Consider the following 20992-nt stretch of genomic DNA (forward strand, 5'->3'; position numbering starts at 1 on the left):
GAGATTCTATATCATAAAGATTTCACAAGAAAATACCAGAATAAGTGTTTTTATTTTAGCATTAGATTTACAGCGATTGTCAACATCTTTACAGTACAAAAAGTGTAATTTAAGTGTAAATTAAATTAATCTGACATGGATTGAGACATGAGGTGCAGTTTATAGTTATTTAGTGTTTTAGGGCAGTTGTGTGTAATAAAAAAAAAAGGAGGCCAGAAATGAAAACCTGTACAATCATGTTTAAATGGCTTTCTGAGACAGAGTTTGACAGGGTTTGACTTCAAATCTTAAAATAAACGTTTTTGTCTTTAATTGTGTGTAGAAAAATACCTAGTTTTGACAAGCTACCTCTGCTTCAAAGAGAAGGGGTAAGATGTACCCCTGCAGCTGCTCAGTTAAAAATATAAACGAATATATAGGCTTTGTTTGTTTTAAATTAGTGCAAGATAAAAGAGCAAGAGAAGACTGAAACGATGAGTTATGATGGTCTGTGTGCATAGTCAGTGGGTAGCAGGCAATGCTCAGATTGCTGTGAACAGAAACAGACATTTTCTGAACAAACACAGAATCGAGTAGCCATGTAACGTCACAGTTTCTAACAAGGCTTTTGGAAAAGGACATTTTTGCACCTGTTATGGAAATGAAACTAGGATTATCCTCTCCAACCAGAAAAGATGAGAATACCTCAGTGTTCACATGGATTTATAAAGTTGTCTATCCAGTTTAGTATTTCATCTACAACGTAAAGAGACATGGATCCACAGTTTGGTGAGACTTTAGTGTAGTTATGACATAAAGATATTTCAGTCTGGTTGGATTCAGCCATTCAGTCCCAGCCCCTCCTCTACATGATGAGAGCTAGCGTCCAGGCTGGGGGTCGTGGCTTGTGTCGCCTGCAGCTGTTGAGGAGGTGGAGATGCTGTTGTGTTGGATGGCCTGCAGATGAGACCCAGGACCTACAGGGGTGGGACTTCCTCCTGGGCTCACCCCTGCAGCTGGACACAGAGACAGCTGTCAATCAAAGTCACTGATCCTGTGTGGATTGTCCATACTGTGATTTGGGTTTGTGTGCATGTGGTTTTATATGAGCAACAAATGAATGAAAACCCGTTACAGTTGAGATTAAAGGAAAATATCTCTTTTATTTTAACAAATTAATACTGTACATACAGGTAAAAAGACGACAATAGAAATATATGAATATAACACATGCCAATATTGCATCCGTTTTTGTTCTCCAAAGCTCAACACTTAAAACATAATGGCTGCTTTCCATTTAAGCCACAAGGTGCAGTAATTTTTCAGTATCTTTTATTTTTGATTAGTTACAGGTTCAGTTATTGTTGAACATCAACTTCAGCCTGACTCGAGTGCAAGATGGGCATGGTCTGCATTTTGTTCCATGCTAGCTTCATGCAAGGCAAAACAGCCAGTGCAAGAACAGCACTGCACTCCAGGGTATTTCAAACACCATCAAGGTCTGGTTCATTAGATGAGAATGAAAATGAAAAATATATTCCTTTGAATGGTGAGTGCAGTGCTTCCCCCTGATTGGTTCTCCACAGGAATAAAAGTGCATGTACTAATAGACTGTGGGGATAAAAGCAGAGTTTTGACTCTTAAGTGCTGTTTAGTTGCATGTGGTAAGATACAGTTTAAGGTTCCTGTGTGTAGAGGGTCGGTTTGTTATAACAAGACAACAGGTAACCATGGGGTATTCCCTTATGTGCACAAATAAGGTATAATGTATCTGAATTATACCCTCAGTGGTGGATGGAGATGATTGGTGTCAGGCGTCTGGAAAAGCTGGTGATATTTCTAGCGAGGGGTACAGGGTATGGGGGTTTTACTCACTGGGGTACCCCTGTGCCTCTCTCTGCCGGGCGGTGACAGGACAGTCCTTGTGGGTGAGCAGAATCTGCTTCAGCTGACCCACCTCCGACCTCAATGACGTCACCTCGTTCTGGGAACACATAGAGAAATGCTAAGTATCCTTGAAGTGTGGATTGTGTTTGTGTGTGAGTACTTGTCTGTGTACAAAGCGTGTCCCACCTGCAGCTGCAGGTTTGTGTGCGTCAGCTCCTCAGCTTTCTTCTCCAGCGACGACACCCACAGCTTTCTCTTCTGTCGGCAGCGGGTGGCTGCAGCCCGATTACGTTCCAGAAACTTCTGCCTGCGTTCGTCAGGGTCCTGCTCTGCCGTCCTCCTGCGGCGGTTGCTGCCTCCTCCTCCTGTCCCACCACCACTGCAGCTACCACCTGCCTGCACTGCATGCTGGGAATGAGAAGGTTGCGAGGGCTGCATTTGTTGTGCAACTGGTGATAACTGCAAATAACAACAACAAAAAAAGACATTTTCAAATTAACCACTGTGCCTGAATGCAGCAATATGAGGTCAGGTGTTACTTGTACCATTACCAAGCAGCAACCTCCAGGCCTTACAAATGAAGCCAACACAGGAGTATGAAAAACTGCAGTAACTTGAATGGCCACTTGAGACTGATTCCAAAAACAAGTCAATTCCCATAAACTCCCATTTTAAAATGCCCAACTATACAGCAAAAAACATGTATACACCCTAGAGCAAAAAATGGTTTTGGTCTCTATAGCGAATTTCCCCCCTCATGACAACTGTATGGGTGGTGAATTTTTATAAAAAGTTTAAAGTTGAAAAGTTATGAAAGCATAGTTATGTATAAATGAGGCCTTGGCTGCTTTGAGTGGGTGACGCAACTGTTGGCAAGCTGTTCGGTGTCTAGCTGCTAGATTTTTCATGCAAATATCAGACAAATAATATGGCTTGTTGTGCAGTTAATTGATTAACAGGATGTGGAGAAGTCTCTGTTCCTGTTCGTTAAGGTGAGTGAAATTCTAGTATTATTTTATTCATATGTTAGCATTAAGTAGCAGGTATCCGTGTCTGCACTCGCTATGCTTAGCTTGTTAGCTTAGCTTGTTAACTAGCTAATTAGCAAGCAAATGAATTGGCCTTGAGTTAGCCTTCAGCCAAGACTACCAGCTGTGCTAACTATGCCACAGTTGTTAAATCGGCATGCATCGAAGTCTTGGCTCTACATACGCCCCACCTCTTTGCCCATCTTTGGATAAGCTGGGAGTTAGGCAGTATCTGTCACTGCCAAGATGGCCATGGCGGAGCAGCCCTTTTTGAGCTTGAAAACCACTTGTCAGAGACCTATGGGTGATGTCACGGAGGCTACGTCCATCTTTACGTGCAGTCTATGACCATCATTAAAATAATCAGTAAATGTGAAGCACTGTACCTGTGCTGGAACAGGCAGTGGAGGTGCAGGAGGTGAGGCCTGGTGCAGGTGTGAAGGCGGTGATTGGTGAGCCTGAGTGTGCGGTACATTCCCTGACTGGTGAAGCTGGTGGCTGTGCGAGCTTCCCAGGTGCTGTGGAGGAGGGGCATGACATCGCTGTTGGAAGGGGAGGGGTGGAGCCGGAAGCTGTGGATGATGAGGATGGTGATGAGGATGATGGTGGTGTTGTAGTGGAGGTGCCTGGTGGCGCTGTGACATCATCTCCATCATATGACCCATGGATGAAACAGGGTTGTTAATGGCGACCATTCCTGGGTGATGCTGTTGGAAATGATGGCCCAGTGTCTGTTTGGATCTCTGAGTGGAGATAGTAAGATAAAAAAAAATGAAAGGGACTTAATTTGTGCTCACTTTTCTTCCATATCTATACATTATATAGAGAAGGTATATATTTGATGCACTGTGCAAAGCTTTTGAAGTTAAAGAAAACATCAAATAGTGACAGCAGTTATGTAGAGTGTCCAGCTGATGTAGTGCATATTATAACACTGAACACCTTAAATGAGCTTTGAATTTCAACACGTGCGGCCATCTGGACAATCACTAAAACCAAGGTACAACATGCAAACATTCAGTTCTCCACTCTGGTATATATGAGAAACTCAGGTAGGAGGAGACCACCCTTGGAAATGGTTAGAAAGAATATAGAAAGACAAGTGATTGCATCTGATTTTGTAGCTTTGAGAAGGTTTTGCACTCCAGGTCCCTCCAGCACTTTAAGTTGCTTGAAGTCTTCTCTAATCCACATTCTTTACATATGCTTGCACTTAACTTACTTAATATTGTTAGTTTTTTCTCTTCAGTGTAAATCTACTATATTTCTGTTTATATATAACATGCCTCTCCCAAATTTCCCAGTGCATGCTGGGATAATTAGAGCCTAGCCTCCGGTAATACTGAATAGAAGCTGGCTGTCGCAAATGTTTCCTAGAGTATTATTTATGGCAAGAGAAATTTGTATGGTAAACATTACATTAAGTATTTTATGTCTTAATGAACTTAAGACGACTTTGGTATTTTATAAAAGTATTGTTTGTATAATCAAGCATCTTAATACATATAACTTGCTCTAGAAATTTATGGAAATTGAGAAAATGAAACACAGTTTCCAGAAGTGTATTGGTGTGAACTCCATTTTATATTTCTTTAACCCCAGTTCAGCAAATTAAAAAATAGCAACACAAAACACATATTTCAAAACTGCCTTAGTACTCTCATTATGTTCCACAAAGCATTACCATATGTGATATGATGATATGTTTTAAACAAAGCACTGTATATGAGGAGCTTGTGATTCCACGGAAATATTTTCCATCTCCATGTCATTGTGGGTAGAGTGTCTTTGACCCTCAGGAACCAGCTAAATTCGTAACAGCAGATAAGCTCCCAACTTGAGCCACTTCAGGTCAAACAAGCCCAAGTAGCCAAACCTTAGATGTAGATCCCCACAGCATCCTCTCAAAATGTCTCAAAATTAATAAACTGGACACTAACTAATTGCTCTCAGTCAAAATCTCCCACTCAGCCATTTCTCCTAATGCCCACAATACAACCGTGAAGACAACTGTAGATGAGATGGATAATTTGTTCTTGTAAATGCAGCCGTCTGCAGCTTGATACCTTCACACTTTATCATTCCCATGTATCATCTGACTAAACACACTGTAAGAGCTAAATTAAACCTCATCTCACCTTTCTCCTACACTCAGCAGAGGAGAGGGAGAGAGGGAGAGGTCATGTTTGGAGCATGACATCACCCCCCCTCTCTGGCAATATTGCTATCTGCTCCCAGTTACACAATATTTCTTTAAGAGAAGAAGCTGCTGAGTTTTTTTTTCCTCTCTCGCGCAACCATTCAGCGACGAAAAAAGGGAGCACATTTAGCGGCTGCCAAGGATGAGGTCACTGAGCTGTCTGTGCCAGCTTTACCAGCCAGCCAGCCAGCCAGCCAGGAAGCCAGTCAAACACACACACACGCTCAGCCACACACACTGAACAGGACGGGACACAAGTATTTCTTCTCTGTTTACTACATAGAAACACCCTGACACTGGGGCTGGTGATTACATCATGGATCGCCTTGGCCTGGATGACACACCACACTGATATTTCTGTCAGGAGGGATCAGTGAATGAAGACATGAAACTGTACGTGATACACTGATCCACTTGTCAAATGTTTACTTTTCGACTTGAGCTGAGTGTGGAGTTACTATACAGCAGAGGTTAATATATCTCCTGTGGTTTTACAGAAGCAGAGTCTTGTTTCACGCCTTGAAATGCAAAACACAACACCGATGAGACTAAATTACTATAAAATAGAATAAAGTTAGTCTGGAGAAGTGTGTGTGTGTGTGTGTGTGCGCGCGCGCGCGTGCGTGCGTGTGTGTGATTGAGAGAGAACAAGAGATGAAGAGAGGTTCAGATTTGAACCCGTGACCTGAGTGGCTCTGAAACCTGAAACCACTTTTCATCTGCCACTCTATATACAAGCTCTTCACATGGAGTCATAACCTGTGAGAGTGTGTTTATGTATATATGTGTGTGTGTGTGTGTGTGTCTGTGTGTGTGTGTGAGAGAGAGTGCTTGTGTGGACACAGGGCGATTTCACAGTTTTCCCTTTGAAGTTGCTTTTGATAGCACATATATATTTAACAATTCATAGTACATGCACCTAGAAAGAGGAAATGTAAAATTTACACGGGAAGAGATTGAGGGCATGTTGACACAAGGTAAATAAAACAACCAAGAAAGTCAGGGAGAGCATGTAGATTGTGACTTCCTGTGGTGTGTATGTGTGTGTGTGTGTGTGTGTGTGTTAAAAGTGTAGAATTACCCTTTGTTTCCTGCCTATCCTAATTAGAAAAGAATAAGCCAAAGACAGAATGTGCGTGTGTTTAATTTTATACAAGTACTAAATTGGTTTTGCCACTTATAGGACCTTTATTGAAAAATCATATTAAATTATGAGCCATCCAGTGGCTTCCTCCTCATATACAATCAAGGATGCTCAACTAGTGAATGTTTTATTAATTATTTTATCATATATCATTCAGTTTTAATCAACTATCAGCCGATAAAACCTGCAACTTTGCTCAACACTCTCTTCATCTTGGCATTAGGAGCTTCTAATTTAGTAGATTTCATCATTCGGGGACTCAAAGGAAACACATTATCAAGCATAAAGCATCTTTAGTTGGGAGCATCTTCTCATTGTGTTCTTGATAATGTTTTTTGCCTTTTTGCAAGCACACTTGTACTAATACAGGGATGTGTATAAACAAGTTTGTGGCTTTCATTTTTGAGGATAGATGAGAAGAGTGAAATCATAAAAAGTTACAGGAATAGTTAGACATTTCAGTGAAAACATTTATTCACTTGCTGGCAGAGAGTTAGATGAGAAGGTCAATACTACTTTCAAATATTAAGATACAGCCAGCAGCCAGTTAGCTTAGCTTAACATAAAGACTGGAAACAGGGGAAGAGTGAGCTAGTTAGACAGTTAGACAGATATTAACAGCTAGCCTATTAATATCTTATCTTTTATTGGTTTAAGAAAAAACAAAATGTATAAACAACAGTTCACCATTTTATGAAGGGTTATGTGTCAGACTATGTCAGGGCCTCCTCTAAAATGGCAAATTGTCATTTTTACATTTTTAAACTGTCATTTTCTACACATTTTTACATTTACATTTTCCCTTTTGTCATCAACTTGCTGCAAAGCAAACGTGCATTTCCCAAAATATTGAACTGTTCGTTTAATAATGCAAAGCTAAAAAATCATCTTTATGACAAAAACAAAGGCGTTAGTATCACTTTACAAAAAGCCACTAGTAATTTATGTAATGCTCATATAGACTCTATAATGTGTTATTACCAGAGGGGAAAGGAATAATCCACAGAGACAGGAAGAAAATATCTGAGCTGGTCAGTACCTGAGGCGAGGAACAGGAGGGGTTGTGTACAGGACCTGGTATACCCATTAGACAAGACATCTGCTTCTCTAGCTGAAGAGGAAAAAAATTGTCATAAAAATAACCTTTCAACCGTGACAAGAAAAAGCATCAGCACCTACATAACTTCAAGTAAAAAGAGCTCCCCACAAGGTCACATCCATCTGGAGTTTGACACTTTTGATTAATTTATCCAGAAGAGTGAAGTGAATTTTTCTGTCAGCCATGAATATTTCTAACTCGGGGGATCTTGACCACTTTGGCCACTATACCTGCATCTATAAATCATTATGCATATCTACCCTATAACAACACAACTCAATCCATTAAATACCTCAACAAACCCCAATGATATATTTAAACTTTTACCGCATTACTACATAGAATCAAAGAAGAACTGCATAGTTGGAACAAACTCATACTCTCTCTAATTGGCTATATATCCACTGTTAAAATGAAGATTGTCCCAAAAATAAATTATCTGTTTGCCATGACCACTGTTCATCCTCCCCTGGGCTGGTTCTCCTCTCTAAATTCAGCAGTCAATACATTTTACTGGAAAGGCAAAAGGAGGGCTTGATGCTCCAAATTTTTTACCACTACTTCCTCTCCCACCAGCTTCAGTATATCCAACACTGGACAAACAACTCCAATTCTGCATGACTTGATACTGACCAGACCATCTGTAAAGATCTCCCCATTCAGCATATTGCATTCATAGATAAATCAGTTAAAACCCGCAGCTGCTTCAAAGTTAACACTATAAATACCACTCTCACTGCCTGGTGAAAAGCGAATGACATATACCTCAAACTATCTCCCTCTACTCTCACTCCTATCTGGCATAACCTGATGTTTAAAATCAATAAGGAACCTGTCAACAACGGAGAGGAATAACCAGCCTGGAGCACCTTTCCAGTGGCAGTTCTTTTGTGACCTTTGATCTTCTCAAACAAACATACAACTTACCCCACCTCTGTCACTACCAGTACATACAGTTGAAATAAACCATAAAAAAGAAAATTGATGTCCATAACTTCCATAACTCATAAACTCAGAGACCCTTTTTTGCACCAAAAATCCAACTAACTCAACGTCCTACACAGAGTACACACCATTACTCACAAAATGTACCATACGGGCCTCACAGACAGCAACACCTGCACACACTCCCCCACTGTAATAGACAACCACTTCCATTCGTTATGGCTCTGCATTGGACAGTTTTGGTCTTTGGTCAGAACAATCTGACTCCATCCTTAACACCTGGTCTACTTCCTACCCTCACTCAGATCTCTTCAACCCTCATATGACAACTCAAAATACCAAAATAACCCACAATATTCTGGCTCTTCTTTTTTTCTTTCTTTTATTTGTTGTTATTTATGTTCTAATGTCTGTGTGCTTGTATTTTTGTTTTGTTAAATCCTTTGTTTTGAAGAAAATGAAGAAAAAAATCATTATGCATACGTGTCTAAATGCGACTGCATGTGAGTAACCGGCCTCTCATACTTACAGTCATGTGCTGAGCAGATGCCCCTTGCATGGCGGGGTCTGGCAGGGTGCCAGGTAAAGAGGCTGGCAGCGGTTGTCTGTGTCTGTTCCGCATGTGGAGGAGGGAGGACAGTGGCCCGGGAACTGGGCTGTGGTCAGCCAGAGAGAGAGAGAGAGAGAGAGAAAGAGAGAGGGACAGGTCATGCCAGGGAGCTATCCACAGCTAAAGTTTCACTAATCCAGGTTCAGTGAGAGGTGCAAATTGAAACATTTATAGCTGGGTTTTAATGACAGATGAGACTGAGATAAATGGATATGAAAAAAAAAGTCGGTGTGGGTTTTGTTTAATATCCACTAGAACAAACTGGCTTAAATTAAAGGGTTGGTTTACCAACATTATTTAAAAAAAATGTAACCTCACACTTACCTTTAGAGATATCCATGCATTAATAGTTAAAAGTTTTCAGTTTTTAAAATTTCTATGCCTAAGTTTTTACCTTCATCCCAATACAATAAAGATGAATGTAATTTTGTTTACAGGGCTGAAAACAATAAAAAAAAAAAAATCACATTTTAAACAATTATGTGTCTTTTTAAAAACAATCTAGTGTTTTCTATGGATACTCCACGGACCTTACTGTGAACAGTTTTCAATGGAACTACTTTTTAGCACAAAAATTGTTCCCAAGAATTCTATTGTTCTGTGAATTATCTTCTAATTGGAGGTCAATTATTGGGCTACTTTTATAACGATTGGACGTATTTGAGGTACTGAATGGGCTGTTTAATGTCAGTCAAATCTGAAAATACTGGGTGGAAGAGGCAAGTGTGAATATCTCAAAAATGTGGGCACAAAATTGAAACTACCGGGCTGCAAACCTCCATAAGAAAGTGAGAAAATATGCGGTTTTGTTATCTGGATGAACCAATACTTCTAGGCAATATGGTGAAAACATGAGAACAAAATGTAAATGTTATTGTATGTGAGTAAAAAGGCGTAAACAGAGGTTTGAAGTGAAGCAATGACAATGGAAACTATGATGAGGTGAAAATAGTGAAAGAAAACAGAGAGAAGGAAAAAAAGAGTGACAGCTTGAGAGGGAGGAGAGAAGCTAAGGGATCACAGCGGGGGATGCAGAGACCCAGGGTGCCATGTGCTGACCTAACTGCTCTGGCTCGCAGCCAATCGGACAGCGTGGGCCTCCGTGGCCGCGCTGAGGTCATCGGTAATGATGTCATCACTGAATCTGGGCTATGCGGCCCGTTTAACATACAACACAGTACAGACAAACCAAAACAACATTTCCTAACGTAACCACAACAGTTTCACCGGGCCTACAGCCAGACACTCAGAGACCAGGTTGCTATGGAAACCGGTGGTAAACACAAGGGGAAACAGTCAGACAGCCGATCCATGGTTCATTTAGTAACACTTAGCTGGTTTCACTGACTAACATGTCTGTCTGGATACAGCTGGCACTGATTTACTGTAGCATGATCGACTGTCAGATCTCTCACTGTCCTGTCACGTCCTGGCTGGTCCTGGACAGATGTTTGGGCCTTATTATGTCACTGACTTACTTATGGTACCTTGACTCATCTAATCAACTGCAGAGATGTGACAGAGGCTGGGTTTATCTGCAGTATGTGTTTAAAGCAGAAATCAGTAATAGGTTTGTTGGAGGGAGATACGAACTCTTTTATTTTTGTAACACTGAGATTTGGGAAAAGTTCAAAATTCCTTCTTAGCCTTTAAAGCATTAAGAACAGTCTCATAAATGTTAGGCATCCTGGTGGGATTTAAAGTGCTGACCATGTAACCGCAGTTACCCAGTTTGAATCCGACTGGAGACCTTTGTTGCATGATTGCCCATCTCCTCCTCCCATCATTTCCTGTCAGTCACCACTTTATATTTTCCAATGAAGAAATAAAATGCCCCAAAAAGCATTTGAAAAAAAAAAACATAAACGCTGTCGAAAAAGAAAATGTGAAAAAGTGTAATTTAATTTATTCATCGATGACTAGACATTTGACTCAGCACTACAAAAACTACAAAACCTTAACTGAACAAAATTTAAATTTAAATGTTTCTGCAAAAAAAAGTGCATTTGACATATTTAAAATTACAATTAGCAAAAGAATTTAAAATGGCAGTGATTATAGACATGCTGCAAGATGCGTCAGTCTAAGTGTAAGCACTGACTTTGATGTTTTGATTTAAGGGAACACTACATTTTGAGAAAATATAATGAGGCAAAAACAGTTCATTCTGGGGTTTTCATTCATTTATATATGATTATAATTGGAAAACATGTTGTCATTGCAGTCTTACACAGAATTTCAGATATCTATGAATTATGGAATTTGCAAATTTGTCAGATTAAAATTTTGAAATGTGTTAATGTTCCAAATGTGATCTATATTAAAGCAATGGTGTTCATTTTTACACCGCATGATTAAAGAGCAGCTTGTATTATCAATTACAATATTCCAGCCTATTTTCATTGCCTGAAGGTATATGGAATTTTATTACATTCTATTAATTGAATAAATTTAAATTTGACATGGGCAGTGTCTAACAAAACACTTTTTCTGATTAAAGAGTAGGCCATGATTAAATTTGCTGTGAAAATTTACACTAAACCCACAGTATATGTCTGTATAATCTAATATTCAGATGACTGAGTGTCTACTGCAGTTCACAAATCCACAAAATTGAACTGTCAGGAAGAGTGGAAGCAGCTGCTGGGAGCTGGTCAGATGAAAGACAGGAACTCCTCTAATCTGTCTCTTGAACTGGGTGATAACCAGGGAGCCTGGAAGCTGCCCAGACGCTGAGAGAGAGACTTTGAGTCTTAAAAGACATAACAGAGGCAGTAGTCGGGTGGTAGGGTGGGTAGTGTCAGTGGGTTTGAGTGGGTGTTACGCAGTGGCTCTCCATCTCTTTTGCTATTACTTTGTTCTCTCAGTAAATTGATGTTTGATTTTTTTCCCCCCTTTTTCTCTCAGTTCATTAGTGCAGTGATAAATTATGCAGGGGGGAAATGCCAGTCTGTGCCAGACAGAATGAGTTATAATACGTCCAAAACAGGATGGGCGAGACACGGTGAAGGGAGGGAAGAAAGAGTGAGAAAAGGCAACATTAAAAGGAAATATGTGTGTATGGGATGCGTTGCTGCATGAATGGATAGCTGAAGTAAGATCTGTGTGTGTGTGTGTGTGTGTGTGTGTGTGTGTGTGTGTGTGTGTGTGTGTGTGTGTGTGTGTGTTTGGGTGATTGCATGCATGAAGGTATGTATGTGTGCACCCTTACTCATACTCACCCTGAGTGTGTGAGCGTGGAAGGAGCCTGGTTGATGACTGATCCAGACTGGGAGGAGGGCAGAGTTTGCTGGGCAGCCAGGCTGCAGCTTGGGCCCACCATCGGGCCATGGGACTGGGGATGCTGCAGGGGATGGGTCTGGGGATGGTGCAGCGGTGGCTGGGGATGTGGGTGCTGAGGCTGGGGTGGGTGCTGGAGCTGAAGCTGGGGTTTGAGCTGGTGCTGGTTCATACAGGGCGGCCCATTATGGGTAAGCGTCTGTGGGGAGAAGCGGGAGCAACAAACAGCTGGGACCATTTTGAATGCTGAGGGAAGTCTCCATTTTCAATCTGTGTGCGTTTTTGTGATCTGAGGTGATTTTGAAGTGTGCGTGCGTGCATGCATGCATACATTTTCTTAAGGTGTGTGTGTCTGCATGTACTTGTGTGTTTGATGTCTAGCTGTTTCATTTGCAGAGGAGAATGTGATCGCGCGGTGTGTCTTTCCTTGCAGCAGGTCAGATATCTGCAGTCACCTAATTGGGTCTGACTGCTTTTATCTCCCTCATGCTCAAGTGTCACTCAAAACACAGACCTGACAGACTTGACAAACACCTAGCAGTAATAAGGGACAAGTCTGTGTATGTCTAACCACAGCCAGAGGTGAGAAATTCTGCTTAATTTTGCTTCATATTTTCTTGTAAATTTACCTGTTTGCTCTTTTCCTCTTCTTGTGCTTGAAGAAACTCTTCCTCTATCTCCTTGAACAGACCAACCTCTTCACAGTTCTGTAAAAATCGGGTTGGTGTCGGTGTCTGGTCTGGAAGCATTACATACAAATGCACACACACAAAAAGGTTTAAAGAGACAGGTTACAAAAAATGAGCAGACATTAATTTATCGCTGCCCTATTGCCACAATAGCCTCTCTTATTTTAGCTTATTTGCTTCCTAAATCAACTATCGCTGAGATTTGTGATGCCAAGTGGAGAAACAAATCAGCTCTCAGCCGCACTCTCTCTCTCTCTCGCTCGCTTGCTGTCTCTGTCTGTGATAACATCAGTCTGTCTCTCTGCGCCGTCTAAACACGCAGGGGTCAAAGGTCAGCTGGGCTCTTTGTTTTGACATAAGATTTCCTGCAGGAGGTGTGACAGGCTGCAGGACAGAGACACAGAGAAAAGACGCAGAGAGTGTCTGCAGAGGTTAGATGTCATGCTGATGTTTATGTCCCGACAGACAGCTGTTTCTATGGTTACAGACAGTGTTCCGACCATGAGACTAGTGAAAGGATCATGGTGGTATAATACAGAATGGATAGTAAAGCTACTCGTCATGCATCTATTATGCATCCTTCATTAGCTTGTAGATGCTTTTACATTTACAACCTTAATGCTGTGACATGTCTCAAATCACTGGCTACAAGATTATTAATTTTGCCTTTAAATAACTGCAAATTTGTTTTATTTAATGTCTCAGTGGAGAAACAACCACAGCATTATCAATAATGCACTGTTACATTCAGTACTGACTATGGTTTTTGAGTTATTGAAAGCAATTTTTTCCCAAATTTGTATTTTTTCAATCACAAAAAGCATTTCGAACAAGGCACAAAATCACTCCCCTAAATCCCATGATAATTAAATTCTCATTAGGTTAGCAGCCCTTTAAAACAAGATGACACCTCTCTGTTCACTTGTTGGAAAAAAATAAGCCTTGAAAGAAAAGGGAGGAGATGAAAAACTTGTAAATCTCTTAAAGAAGAAGAGAGGTTATATATATATATATATATATATATATATATATATATATATATATATATATATATATATATATATATATATATATATATATATATATATATATATATATATATATATATATATATATATATATATATATATATATATATATATATATATATATATATATATATATATACAGTATATAGATATAATTTTAAAGTTTCTGTGCAACTGTAGTATAGAGATTAAATCATTAGTGGATTAATCAGTTAGTTGATCAACAAAGGTACATTTTTTCAGTAATTTTTCAAGCAAAAATGCAAAACATTTTCTGGGTCCTGTCTCCTAAATGTGAGTATTTGCTGCTTTTCCTTGTTGTACTGTGTATGATAGTAAATTGAACATATTTGGATTTTGGACAATTTTTTGGACAAAAAAAGGGTATCTGCGTGGGTACTTTAATCCCCTTTTTTTCAGACATATTTTTTTTACCTTATCTTTCCTTGAATAATCTAATTCATTCATTCAAACGCTGTTGCACACAACAACAAATTAGGATTTGGTGCTAGTTGGTAAAGTCTCACTGCTCAGAAATACATGGTTACATCCGCGCTATCCTCCCAGTAGATTGTCTTCTGCTTCCCTTATTTTTGCCTGTAAAATATTTAAGAAGACCCCCTCCCCATTTTTTAAAATCAAGGTAGGTCTTCAGTGATGATTATCAGTATGTTCGGTCTAATCTGATGGCGGCGTATTCTATACATGTTGCAACACGAGCAGCTCTGTTTCACAGCACAGACTATGTGAGGGAAGGAAGCGTGTATCGAGCTTATCTGATTTCATACTGTATAACGTGGCATCATCATTTTTTCATCAAGCACTGATCCTGAACAGAGGTCACGACACACACATGCAGCCAGACAACAGCTGAACAGAGTGACATATAGCATGTCTGGTGAAAAAAAAAGGCAAAGCTTATTTGTGGTTATGGGAAGATCAGGGGGAAAGCTGCTAATTAAAAGCAAAATACCCCCAGAGGATCGGAGAAACCACACACACAAAACCCATGAAGTGAAAGCCAGTGTGATGTTGAACATCGGTGGATGTGGGAGGAATGGTTCTGTGCTAGTCTCACCTGTAAAAGCTGTGTCCGTTTTGATGGCGGGGAACTTGAGGGTCATCTCATGCTTGTGTCTGTGGATGATCAGGTGCTCCTCTAACTGGAAGCGCTGCAGCACACCGACAGAGTGAGAAAGATATGAAGAGATGCGTGCAGCTGTACGACATGACACATGGGAGGGGATGCTCAGTTAAATCAGCTGATGCCTCTTGGCTAACTCATCAGTCATGATCATATATAAATATGATTTTTTTATCCATTGTATTTTTTTCTAATTCTTATTTTTACTCTTATTATAATAATTTAATTCTTTATCCTTCAGTAGACTTTTTAGCAAAGCCTCAATGGTATGCCAACGTACATTTTAATGCACATATTTAATGGTCATGTGACAAATAAAAGATTTATTCTTAGATCATAAAAAATCCTATAATTATCAGCCTGGGAGTATTTGCCCACTCTTTTTTCCCCGCATACAGAGAACAAGACCAATTGAACTCGCATAATTACATATTGTTCACTTATAGTTTCCATAATTAATAACCATGTGATAATATAATATCTACAACATTAAAGCATTTTATTTAACTTACATTTACTTTTTGTTATTCTGTCAAGATCAATATAATAATATACAGTATTTTTCTTCAGGATTTGTAGCCTTTAATAGGTCTACTGTATCCAACTGACCTGAGAGCAGCCTGGGGCGCCACACACATAAGGCCTGTCCTGTTTGTCATTCATGTCATCCACAAGCCTAGAAAACAGGAGAAGCAAGAACAACATATTAACCTGCAGCATCATCATACTGTCTCAGGGTACAGTAACTGTATGATGATTTCATTTAGCAGACGGCCTGCAGTTCTCCATTTTATATTTCTGTTTACACAGAGACACTTTCCTCAGATAAATCACACAACAAGCTTGTACAATACAGTTATCCTCCTATTATCACATCTTGCAGTGGAAGCAATGTGTAATGAGGTAAATGCCACAGATGACGGATGTTTCACCCTGAGACACAAAATTATCTCAAGGAAAATGATCCCTTTGGTGCCAGCTGTATACTGAAGGTAGTCATTTTTATTAGGACAAGCACTATAATACATACAATTTGTTTATGTTTTGCTAACTATTCATTACTCATTACTAATAACATGTAAGCACCAAAGGGCATCAAAGTCTTACAGCATCACAGCATTTAAAGTGCTAAGTGTAGTGCAATTGTTTCAGCCTACAATTAGGCTTTCATCGGGGGACATCAGTTAATCATACGAGTGTGATGAAAGGCTGCATACTCGCATACATATAAATCAAGTCACCATAGGATAAAAATATCAGCACAAACGCAGAATACAGCACATAAATGAACCCATTTGCAGCACACTAACCCAGGCTTGACCCAGCCAGCTCTGCAGTGGGGATATTAAGCCAGTGATGGGGGGTAATTATGACTTATTTGAAGTGCTACTGCTGCTGGCCCTTCATTTTCCACTGAGTGCAAAGGAAGAAGCCTCCAACTCCCTGACCTCAGGCATTCCTCTGAGCTGCATGTCATCAACTAAGATTCACACACTTGTAGTAAGACGGAGAGGTCATTGGGTCATCCTCAACCTTTCATCCTCTTCGCTCCAGCAAGGAGGAAGAAGAAGAAGAAGTGTCTTTTTGGGTGGAGATACTGGTTTGGAGAAATGTATTGGATACATGTTCACAGGTACACATGCGCTCTGAAACTTTGAGTTTGCGTGAGCGAAGAGAGACCTGAGAAGACAGCAAAGTGGGTCCTGATGTTATGGGAAAGAGTGAGAGCTAAAGAGAGGAGAGAGGGGGCAAGAGTACATGCTTCCATAAGAAATGGAAAGTGTGTGTGTGTGTGTGGGGGGGCGGCGGTTAAGGGGGGGAGTGACATTAGGGTGATGGAGAGGGGAATGGAAAGGGCAAGTGGCAGTGAGATAGAGACAGAGAGAGAGAGAGAGAGAGAGAGAGAGAGAGAAGGAGGAGGACACAATGAATGGAAGAGAGAAGGAATGAGGGTGGGAGGCGGCAGAGGGAGGACTGTACTGGGCCTACTCCTGACAGGTTTGAACCTGCCTCAGCCCCCATTTTCCAACCCCAGGCAAGGTGACTTCATCTGTGTGTGTGTGTGTGTGTGTGTGTGTGTGTGTGTGTGTGTGTGTGTGTGTGAGCATGAATGTTTGTGTGTTACAAGACAGAATGAGCAAGCAAGTGCTCACGACACTACAATAATATTTAAATAACTTACAAACTCAGTTGAAAAAGATTTTTGTTTTACAGTTTTTACATAACTACAATTTATCGTGTGTCCTTTTTCTGCAATTATATTACGTAATCTCATATTTCACAGAAAAATTAAAACTGATAATTTGAATGAGTCATCGCTGTCTTCAACAGTTTTGACCTCTCCTTCCTCCTTTCAGCAGCAATTGTACAAGATGAGCAGACTCAGCACATTTCCAGCAAAACCTTCTGTCAGAGTGGTTACATCAATCACAATGACGTCATCCTTAATACATAAATCCAACAACAGACCAGACAACATGTTGCCAATTTAAGACGGATTAATGTCTGTTGAAAAAAAACAGTCTTTGGGGCAACGAAATTATAAGGCTTTTTCCCGCCTCTTCCTCTGTCATTGCCTATAGACTCGTGATCATCACAGCAATGATGATGAATGACATAACACACACAACTTTTAAAATCTCCCTGTGCTTGTGTGAATCACACAATGTTCAGTTTTAAAATAAATCAGCCAACTTCAGTTACTTACTACTTCTCTAAAGTTCCCATGTTTGGTGGATGAATGTCAACAACATCGAACCGGCTTGGAGCTCATTCAGCTCAAATTAAGCGGCGGTTCTGACCAGCAAGTCCTCCGACAGGCGGGCGGTCAGTGCCTGTATGTGTCTCCAGAACATGACCCGGTGTGTTTCCTTGCCCACAGCTCCAACCATAAAGCAACCTGTTCAACTCATAAACAAGCCCGGCACAGCTGTATGGAGGGTGCTGTCACACCCCCCAAATAGACACTCGCGCTCAACCCGACGTCCGCCTGGTGATGAGACTTCACCGGGACAGCTAGCCAAAAACTTGCCCCGTTAACTTTCCGGCACCGTTCAAAAAATGTTAGGTGTAAAAACAATTCCAGCAGACTATGGTTTAGAGTTAGGAGCGCGGTGGCTGCTCAGTTTAAAGTTTTGTGAATGAAAGTAGATGAGGCTTACCTACAAGTAGAGCGGGACAAGCGGCGCTCCAGAGAGGAACCACGTTGGACTGGAGCGAGATTACAATACGTTCTATTTACAGAAGCATTACATCACCCTCCCGGTGACGTCACGTGGGATTCCTGAACTTCTAAATCATTGCGGTCCCGTACGGAGAGAGGGATTGAGGGGGGCGGGGTTACGACACCGGCCGGTAGGGGGACGGGACGGGACAGGACAGGACAGCAGCATGGTGGTGGAACTGGACCGACACAAAAACCAAGTCAGACACACCAGCGGCAACGTGACGGGACACGGGGCAGACCGGGTGGGCGGATGAGACCCAGTTTTTTTTTCCTACCCACTTTCAGTGTCTGTGCGAACGGGACGTCCCAGCGACTGTATCGAGTTAATGCGTTGAAATGAGTAATAGCCCCCAGAGCTCTGTGAAAAGTTTTCTGAAGTCTATGATCTCGTTGCGTTTAAGTTCAAATACAATTCTTATTACGAAACACAAACAGGCTTTGAGGACAAATTAGGTCGAACTTTGTCTCGAAATGATGCCCACAAAAGAAACTGAGAAATTATGAAACTATGATTAAAGAACTAATGGCAGTGCTAATACGAGGCTACTAAGTAATGTTACCATAACAACAACAACAATAATAAATTAAAAATACTTATTATTAATGTTAATAATAATCATCATCATCGCCATAATAAATTGTGCAGTGACCCTCTGTTTTAATCTCTAATGAAGCAATATAATTGTACTGCCTCTCTACCCCACTATTTATTCTATCAAACACTCATTGAGATCAAGATCTCTTTTTCAAGAAGGACCTGAGAACAAAAACGTCTATAATCAGTCAACCATGCAACCAGCATAGCCTATAAGGAATAACATATCTTAAGTCAGACAAACAACAATCAAGCCACAAACAGACTTAATATATACAATTTATATACATACAGGCCTAGATATTGTATTGCAGTGATCATAAAATTCATTAGGGATTATAGAGCTTTAAAATCTCCAAGGGATGTGACAAGATTCCTATTGATAAAGTGTAACACTCTGTGATAGACTGGCTTTATTGTTACCATCAGTAGATCCACAGTTACACACTGGTTGCCATTGTGTGTTTAATATGATGTCATAAGTCATGATGAGGGCAAAGAGTATTACGTTTGTGTAGAGGACACAGATCTAACACAGGGACACTCTCACAGTTTAGTTGTCATTCATTGTGTTTTGTATTAAAAGAAGACTTTTTATTCTAGGATGTATAGTTTGGCGGTTTTCATTAGAGATTTCAAGTATTTTTATCCCCTTTAAGGGTTTTCGGTCAAACTGCACTGATTTAATTTACTGTTTCTAAAAACATATAAATGACCACTGTTTGGAGATTTGTTATGTTATGCCATGAAATCCCACTGGCAATACAAAACACCAGGATTTCAGTCATTCACATCTCCAGTGAGCTAAGCCATGGAGTAATATCTCTGCCATGTTTGGTCAGGGTTTCCGGCACTCCAGCCGGGCTGAAGCTGAACAGAGGGATATGGTTTTGTTGTGGTTGAAGTGCAACATGGGACCGAACCCTTCTGACTCATCATCCACCAATCGTCTAAAGTATGCAAATTCTGGTAGCCGCGGCAACAAGAAGAAACAGGAAGTTGTGGTGATGTCACTCTGTGTTTTGAGCTCTTCCCCGTGTGGATGTGAATCACTGTGTTTTGTTTTCAGTGCAGATAGGGGATGTTTTACAGCGTGTGTGTGTGTCTGTGAAGAGTGCACAGTCACACTAAAAAGTGTATGACGGCAGCCAGGAAGTCTCCTGCTGGTGCCCTGGAGCAGACAATGCCACTGAGATTACAACTACCTCCATAACTCAGTGGCAATACCAGCCATTACCATCTGGCATCTTCACCTCAGCATGGCTTTTAACAGTCAGACTGGGAGCTTTTAGAGAGCTGCCTGCTCAGAGCTTGATGTCACCTTGGCTGTAGAAATATGGTGTTTCAGGTCAAAAGTCAAACAAACTTAGTGACCTCAATGTCCATGCAGCATTATGCTCACTGTGGCTACATCATTTATCTGGCTCAGCTGTTGACATGATACATTGTGGTTTCTGACTATTTCTATCCTTGAATTGAAGTGTAATGTGCGACTTAAAAGTAAATGGAAACAGATACTTTAAACAGCATCCAAGTATACAAGTTACAGTCATCCGATTATGTAATAGTTAGAGTTAAATTTACATCCAACTCTGCCCTCGCATGCAGATCCACCCAAGAGCAACTCCACTGGTGTGCACCAAGTACACCATACAACATGTGTAAATTGGAGTTGAGTGTTGGCCATCGCACCGGTTGGACTGTTTGTTTTCAGCGAAAAGAGCCTGATAATCAGAAAATCCATGCTAGTTTGAAATGTATCCCAAACTGCTGCATTGTGCGCCACCCACAGACTTCAGATCAGATGATGTCATGCACCATAAACTCTCTCTGTGTCTCTCCCTTTCTCTCTTGCATTTCACAACACATGCTAGCACTTCTCATTTACGTAATGGTGTTGGGAACTGCGTCACTGTCACAGGTCTGATACACCATATGTGTGTAATGAGTGTGTTTATGTTGAGTGTGTGTCTACATGTTTGTGTGTAAGAGAGAACATCTGTGTTAGGCTGATGAAGTCACTGAATTTCTATACTGTACGTGTATGAGAGGCTGTGGAAGCTGGTGATGTCATGCTGTTTCTTTGAGTCTGTGTGATACTTATTGGTAGCAGTGAATCTGTGTGTGTTTAGTATTTTG

The 20992-nt window shown here is 40.7% G+C and overlaps 1 protein-coding gene across 1 annotated transcript; it reads right to left on the reverse strand.

The window, feature by feature from the left end:
• Positions 1 to 765: 765 nt before the first annotated feature.
• On the reverse strand, positions 766 to 18233 carry LOC111223427 (cyclic AMP-responsive element-binding protein 5-like). Its single transcript, XM_022747572.1, has 11 exons — positions 18194 to 18233; positions 15642 to 15708; positions 14967 to 15060; positions 12801 to 12910; positions 12114 to 12370; positions 8812 to 8938; positions 7278 to 7349; positions 3281 to 3637; positions 2053 to 2325; positions 1855 to 1963; positions 766 to 995 (listed from the first exon to the last, which is right to left on the reverse strand). Exons 2-11 carry the CDS (start codon positions 15693 to 15695, stop codon positions 859 to 861), a joined length of 1590 nt encoding a protein of 529 aa, XP_022603293.1. The 5' UTR covers positions 15696 to 15708; positions 18194 to 18233; the 3' UTR covers positions 766 to 858.
• Between the last annotated feature and the right edge of the window lie 2759 nt (positions 18234 to 20992).

Source organism: Seriola dumerili, unplaced genomic scaffold, assembly GCF_002260705.1.
Source record: "Seriola dumerili isolate Sdu_G_001 unplaced genomic scaffold, Sdu_1.0 BDQW01000110.1, whole genome shotgun sequence".
Taxonomy (NCBI): domain Eukaryota; kingdom Metazoa; phylum Chordata; class Actinopteri; order Carangiformes; family Carangidae; genus Seriola; species Seriola dumerili.

What these genes read in the sequence shown, in the direction of transcription:
- LOC111223427 (XM_022747572.1), bottom strand. Translation starts at nt 15,695, where the DNA reads ATGAATGACAAACAGGACAGGCCTTATGTGTGTGGCGCCCCAGGCTGC. An exon ending in GCGCCCCAGGCTGCTCTCAG is followed by an intron (nt 15,061 to 15,641) that starts GTCAGTTGGATA and finishes GGTGTGCTGCAG; the next exon opens with CGCTTCCAGTTAGAGGAGCA. An exon ending in ACACAAACCTGCAGCTGCAG is followed by an intron (nt 1,964 to 2,052) that starts GTGGGACACGCT and finishes ATGTGTTCCCAG; the next exon opens with AACGAGGTGACGTCATTGAG.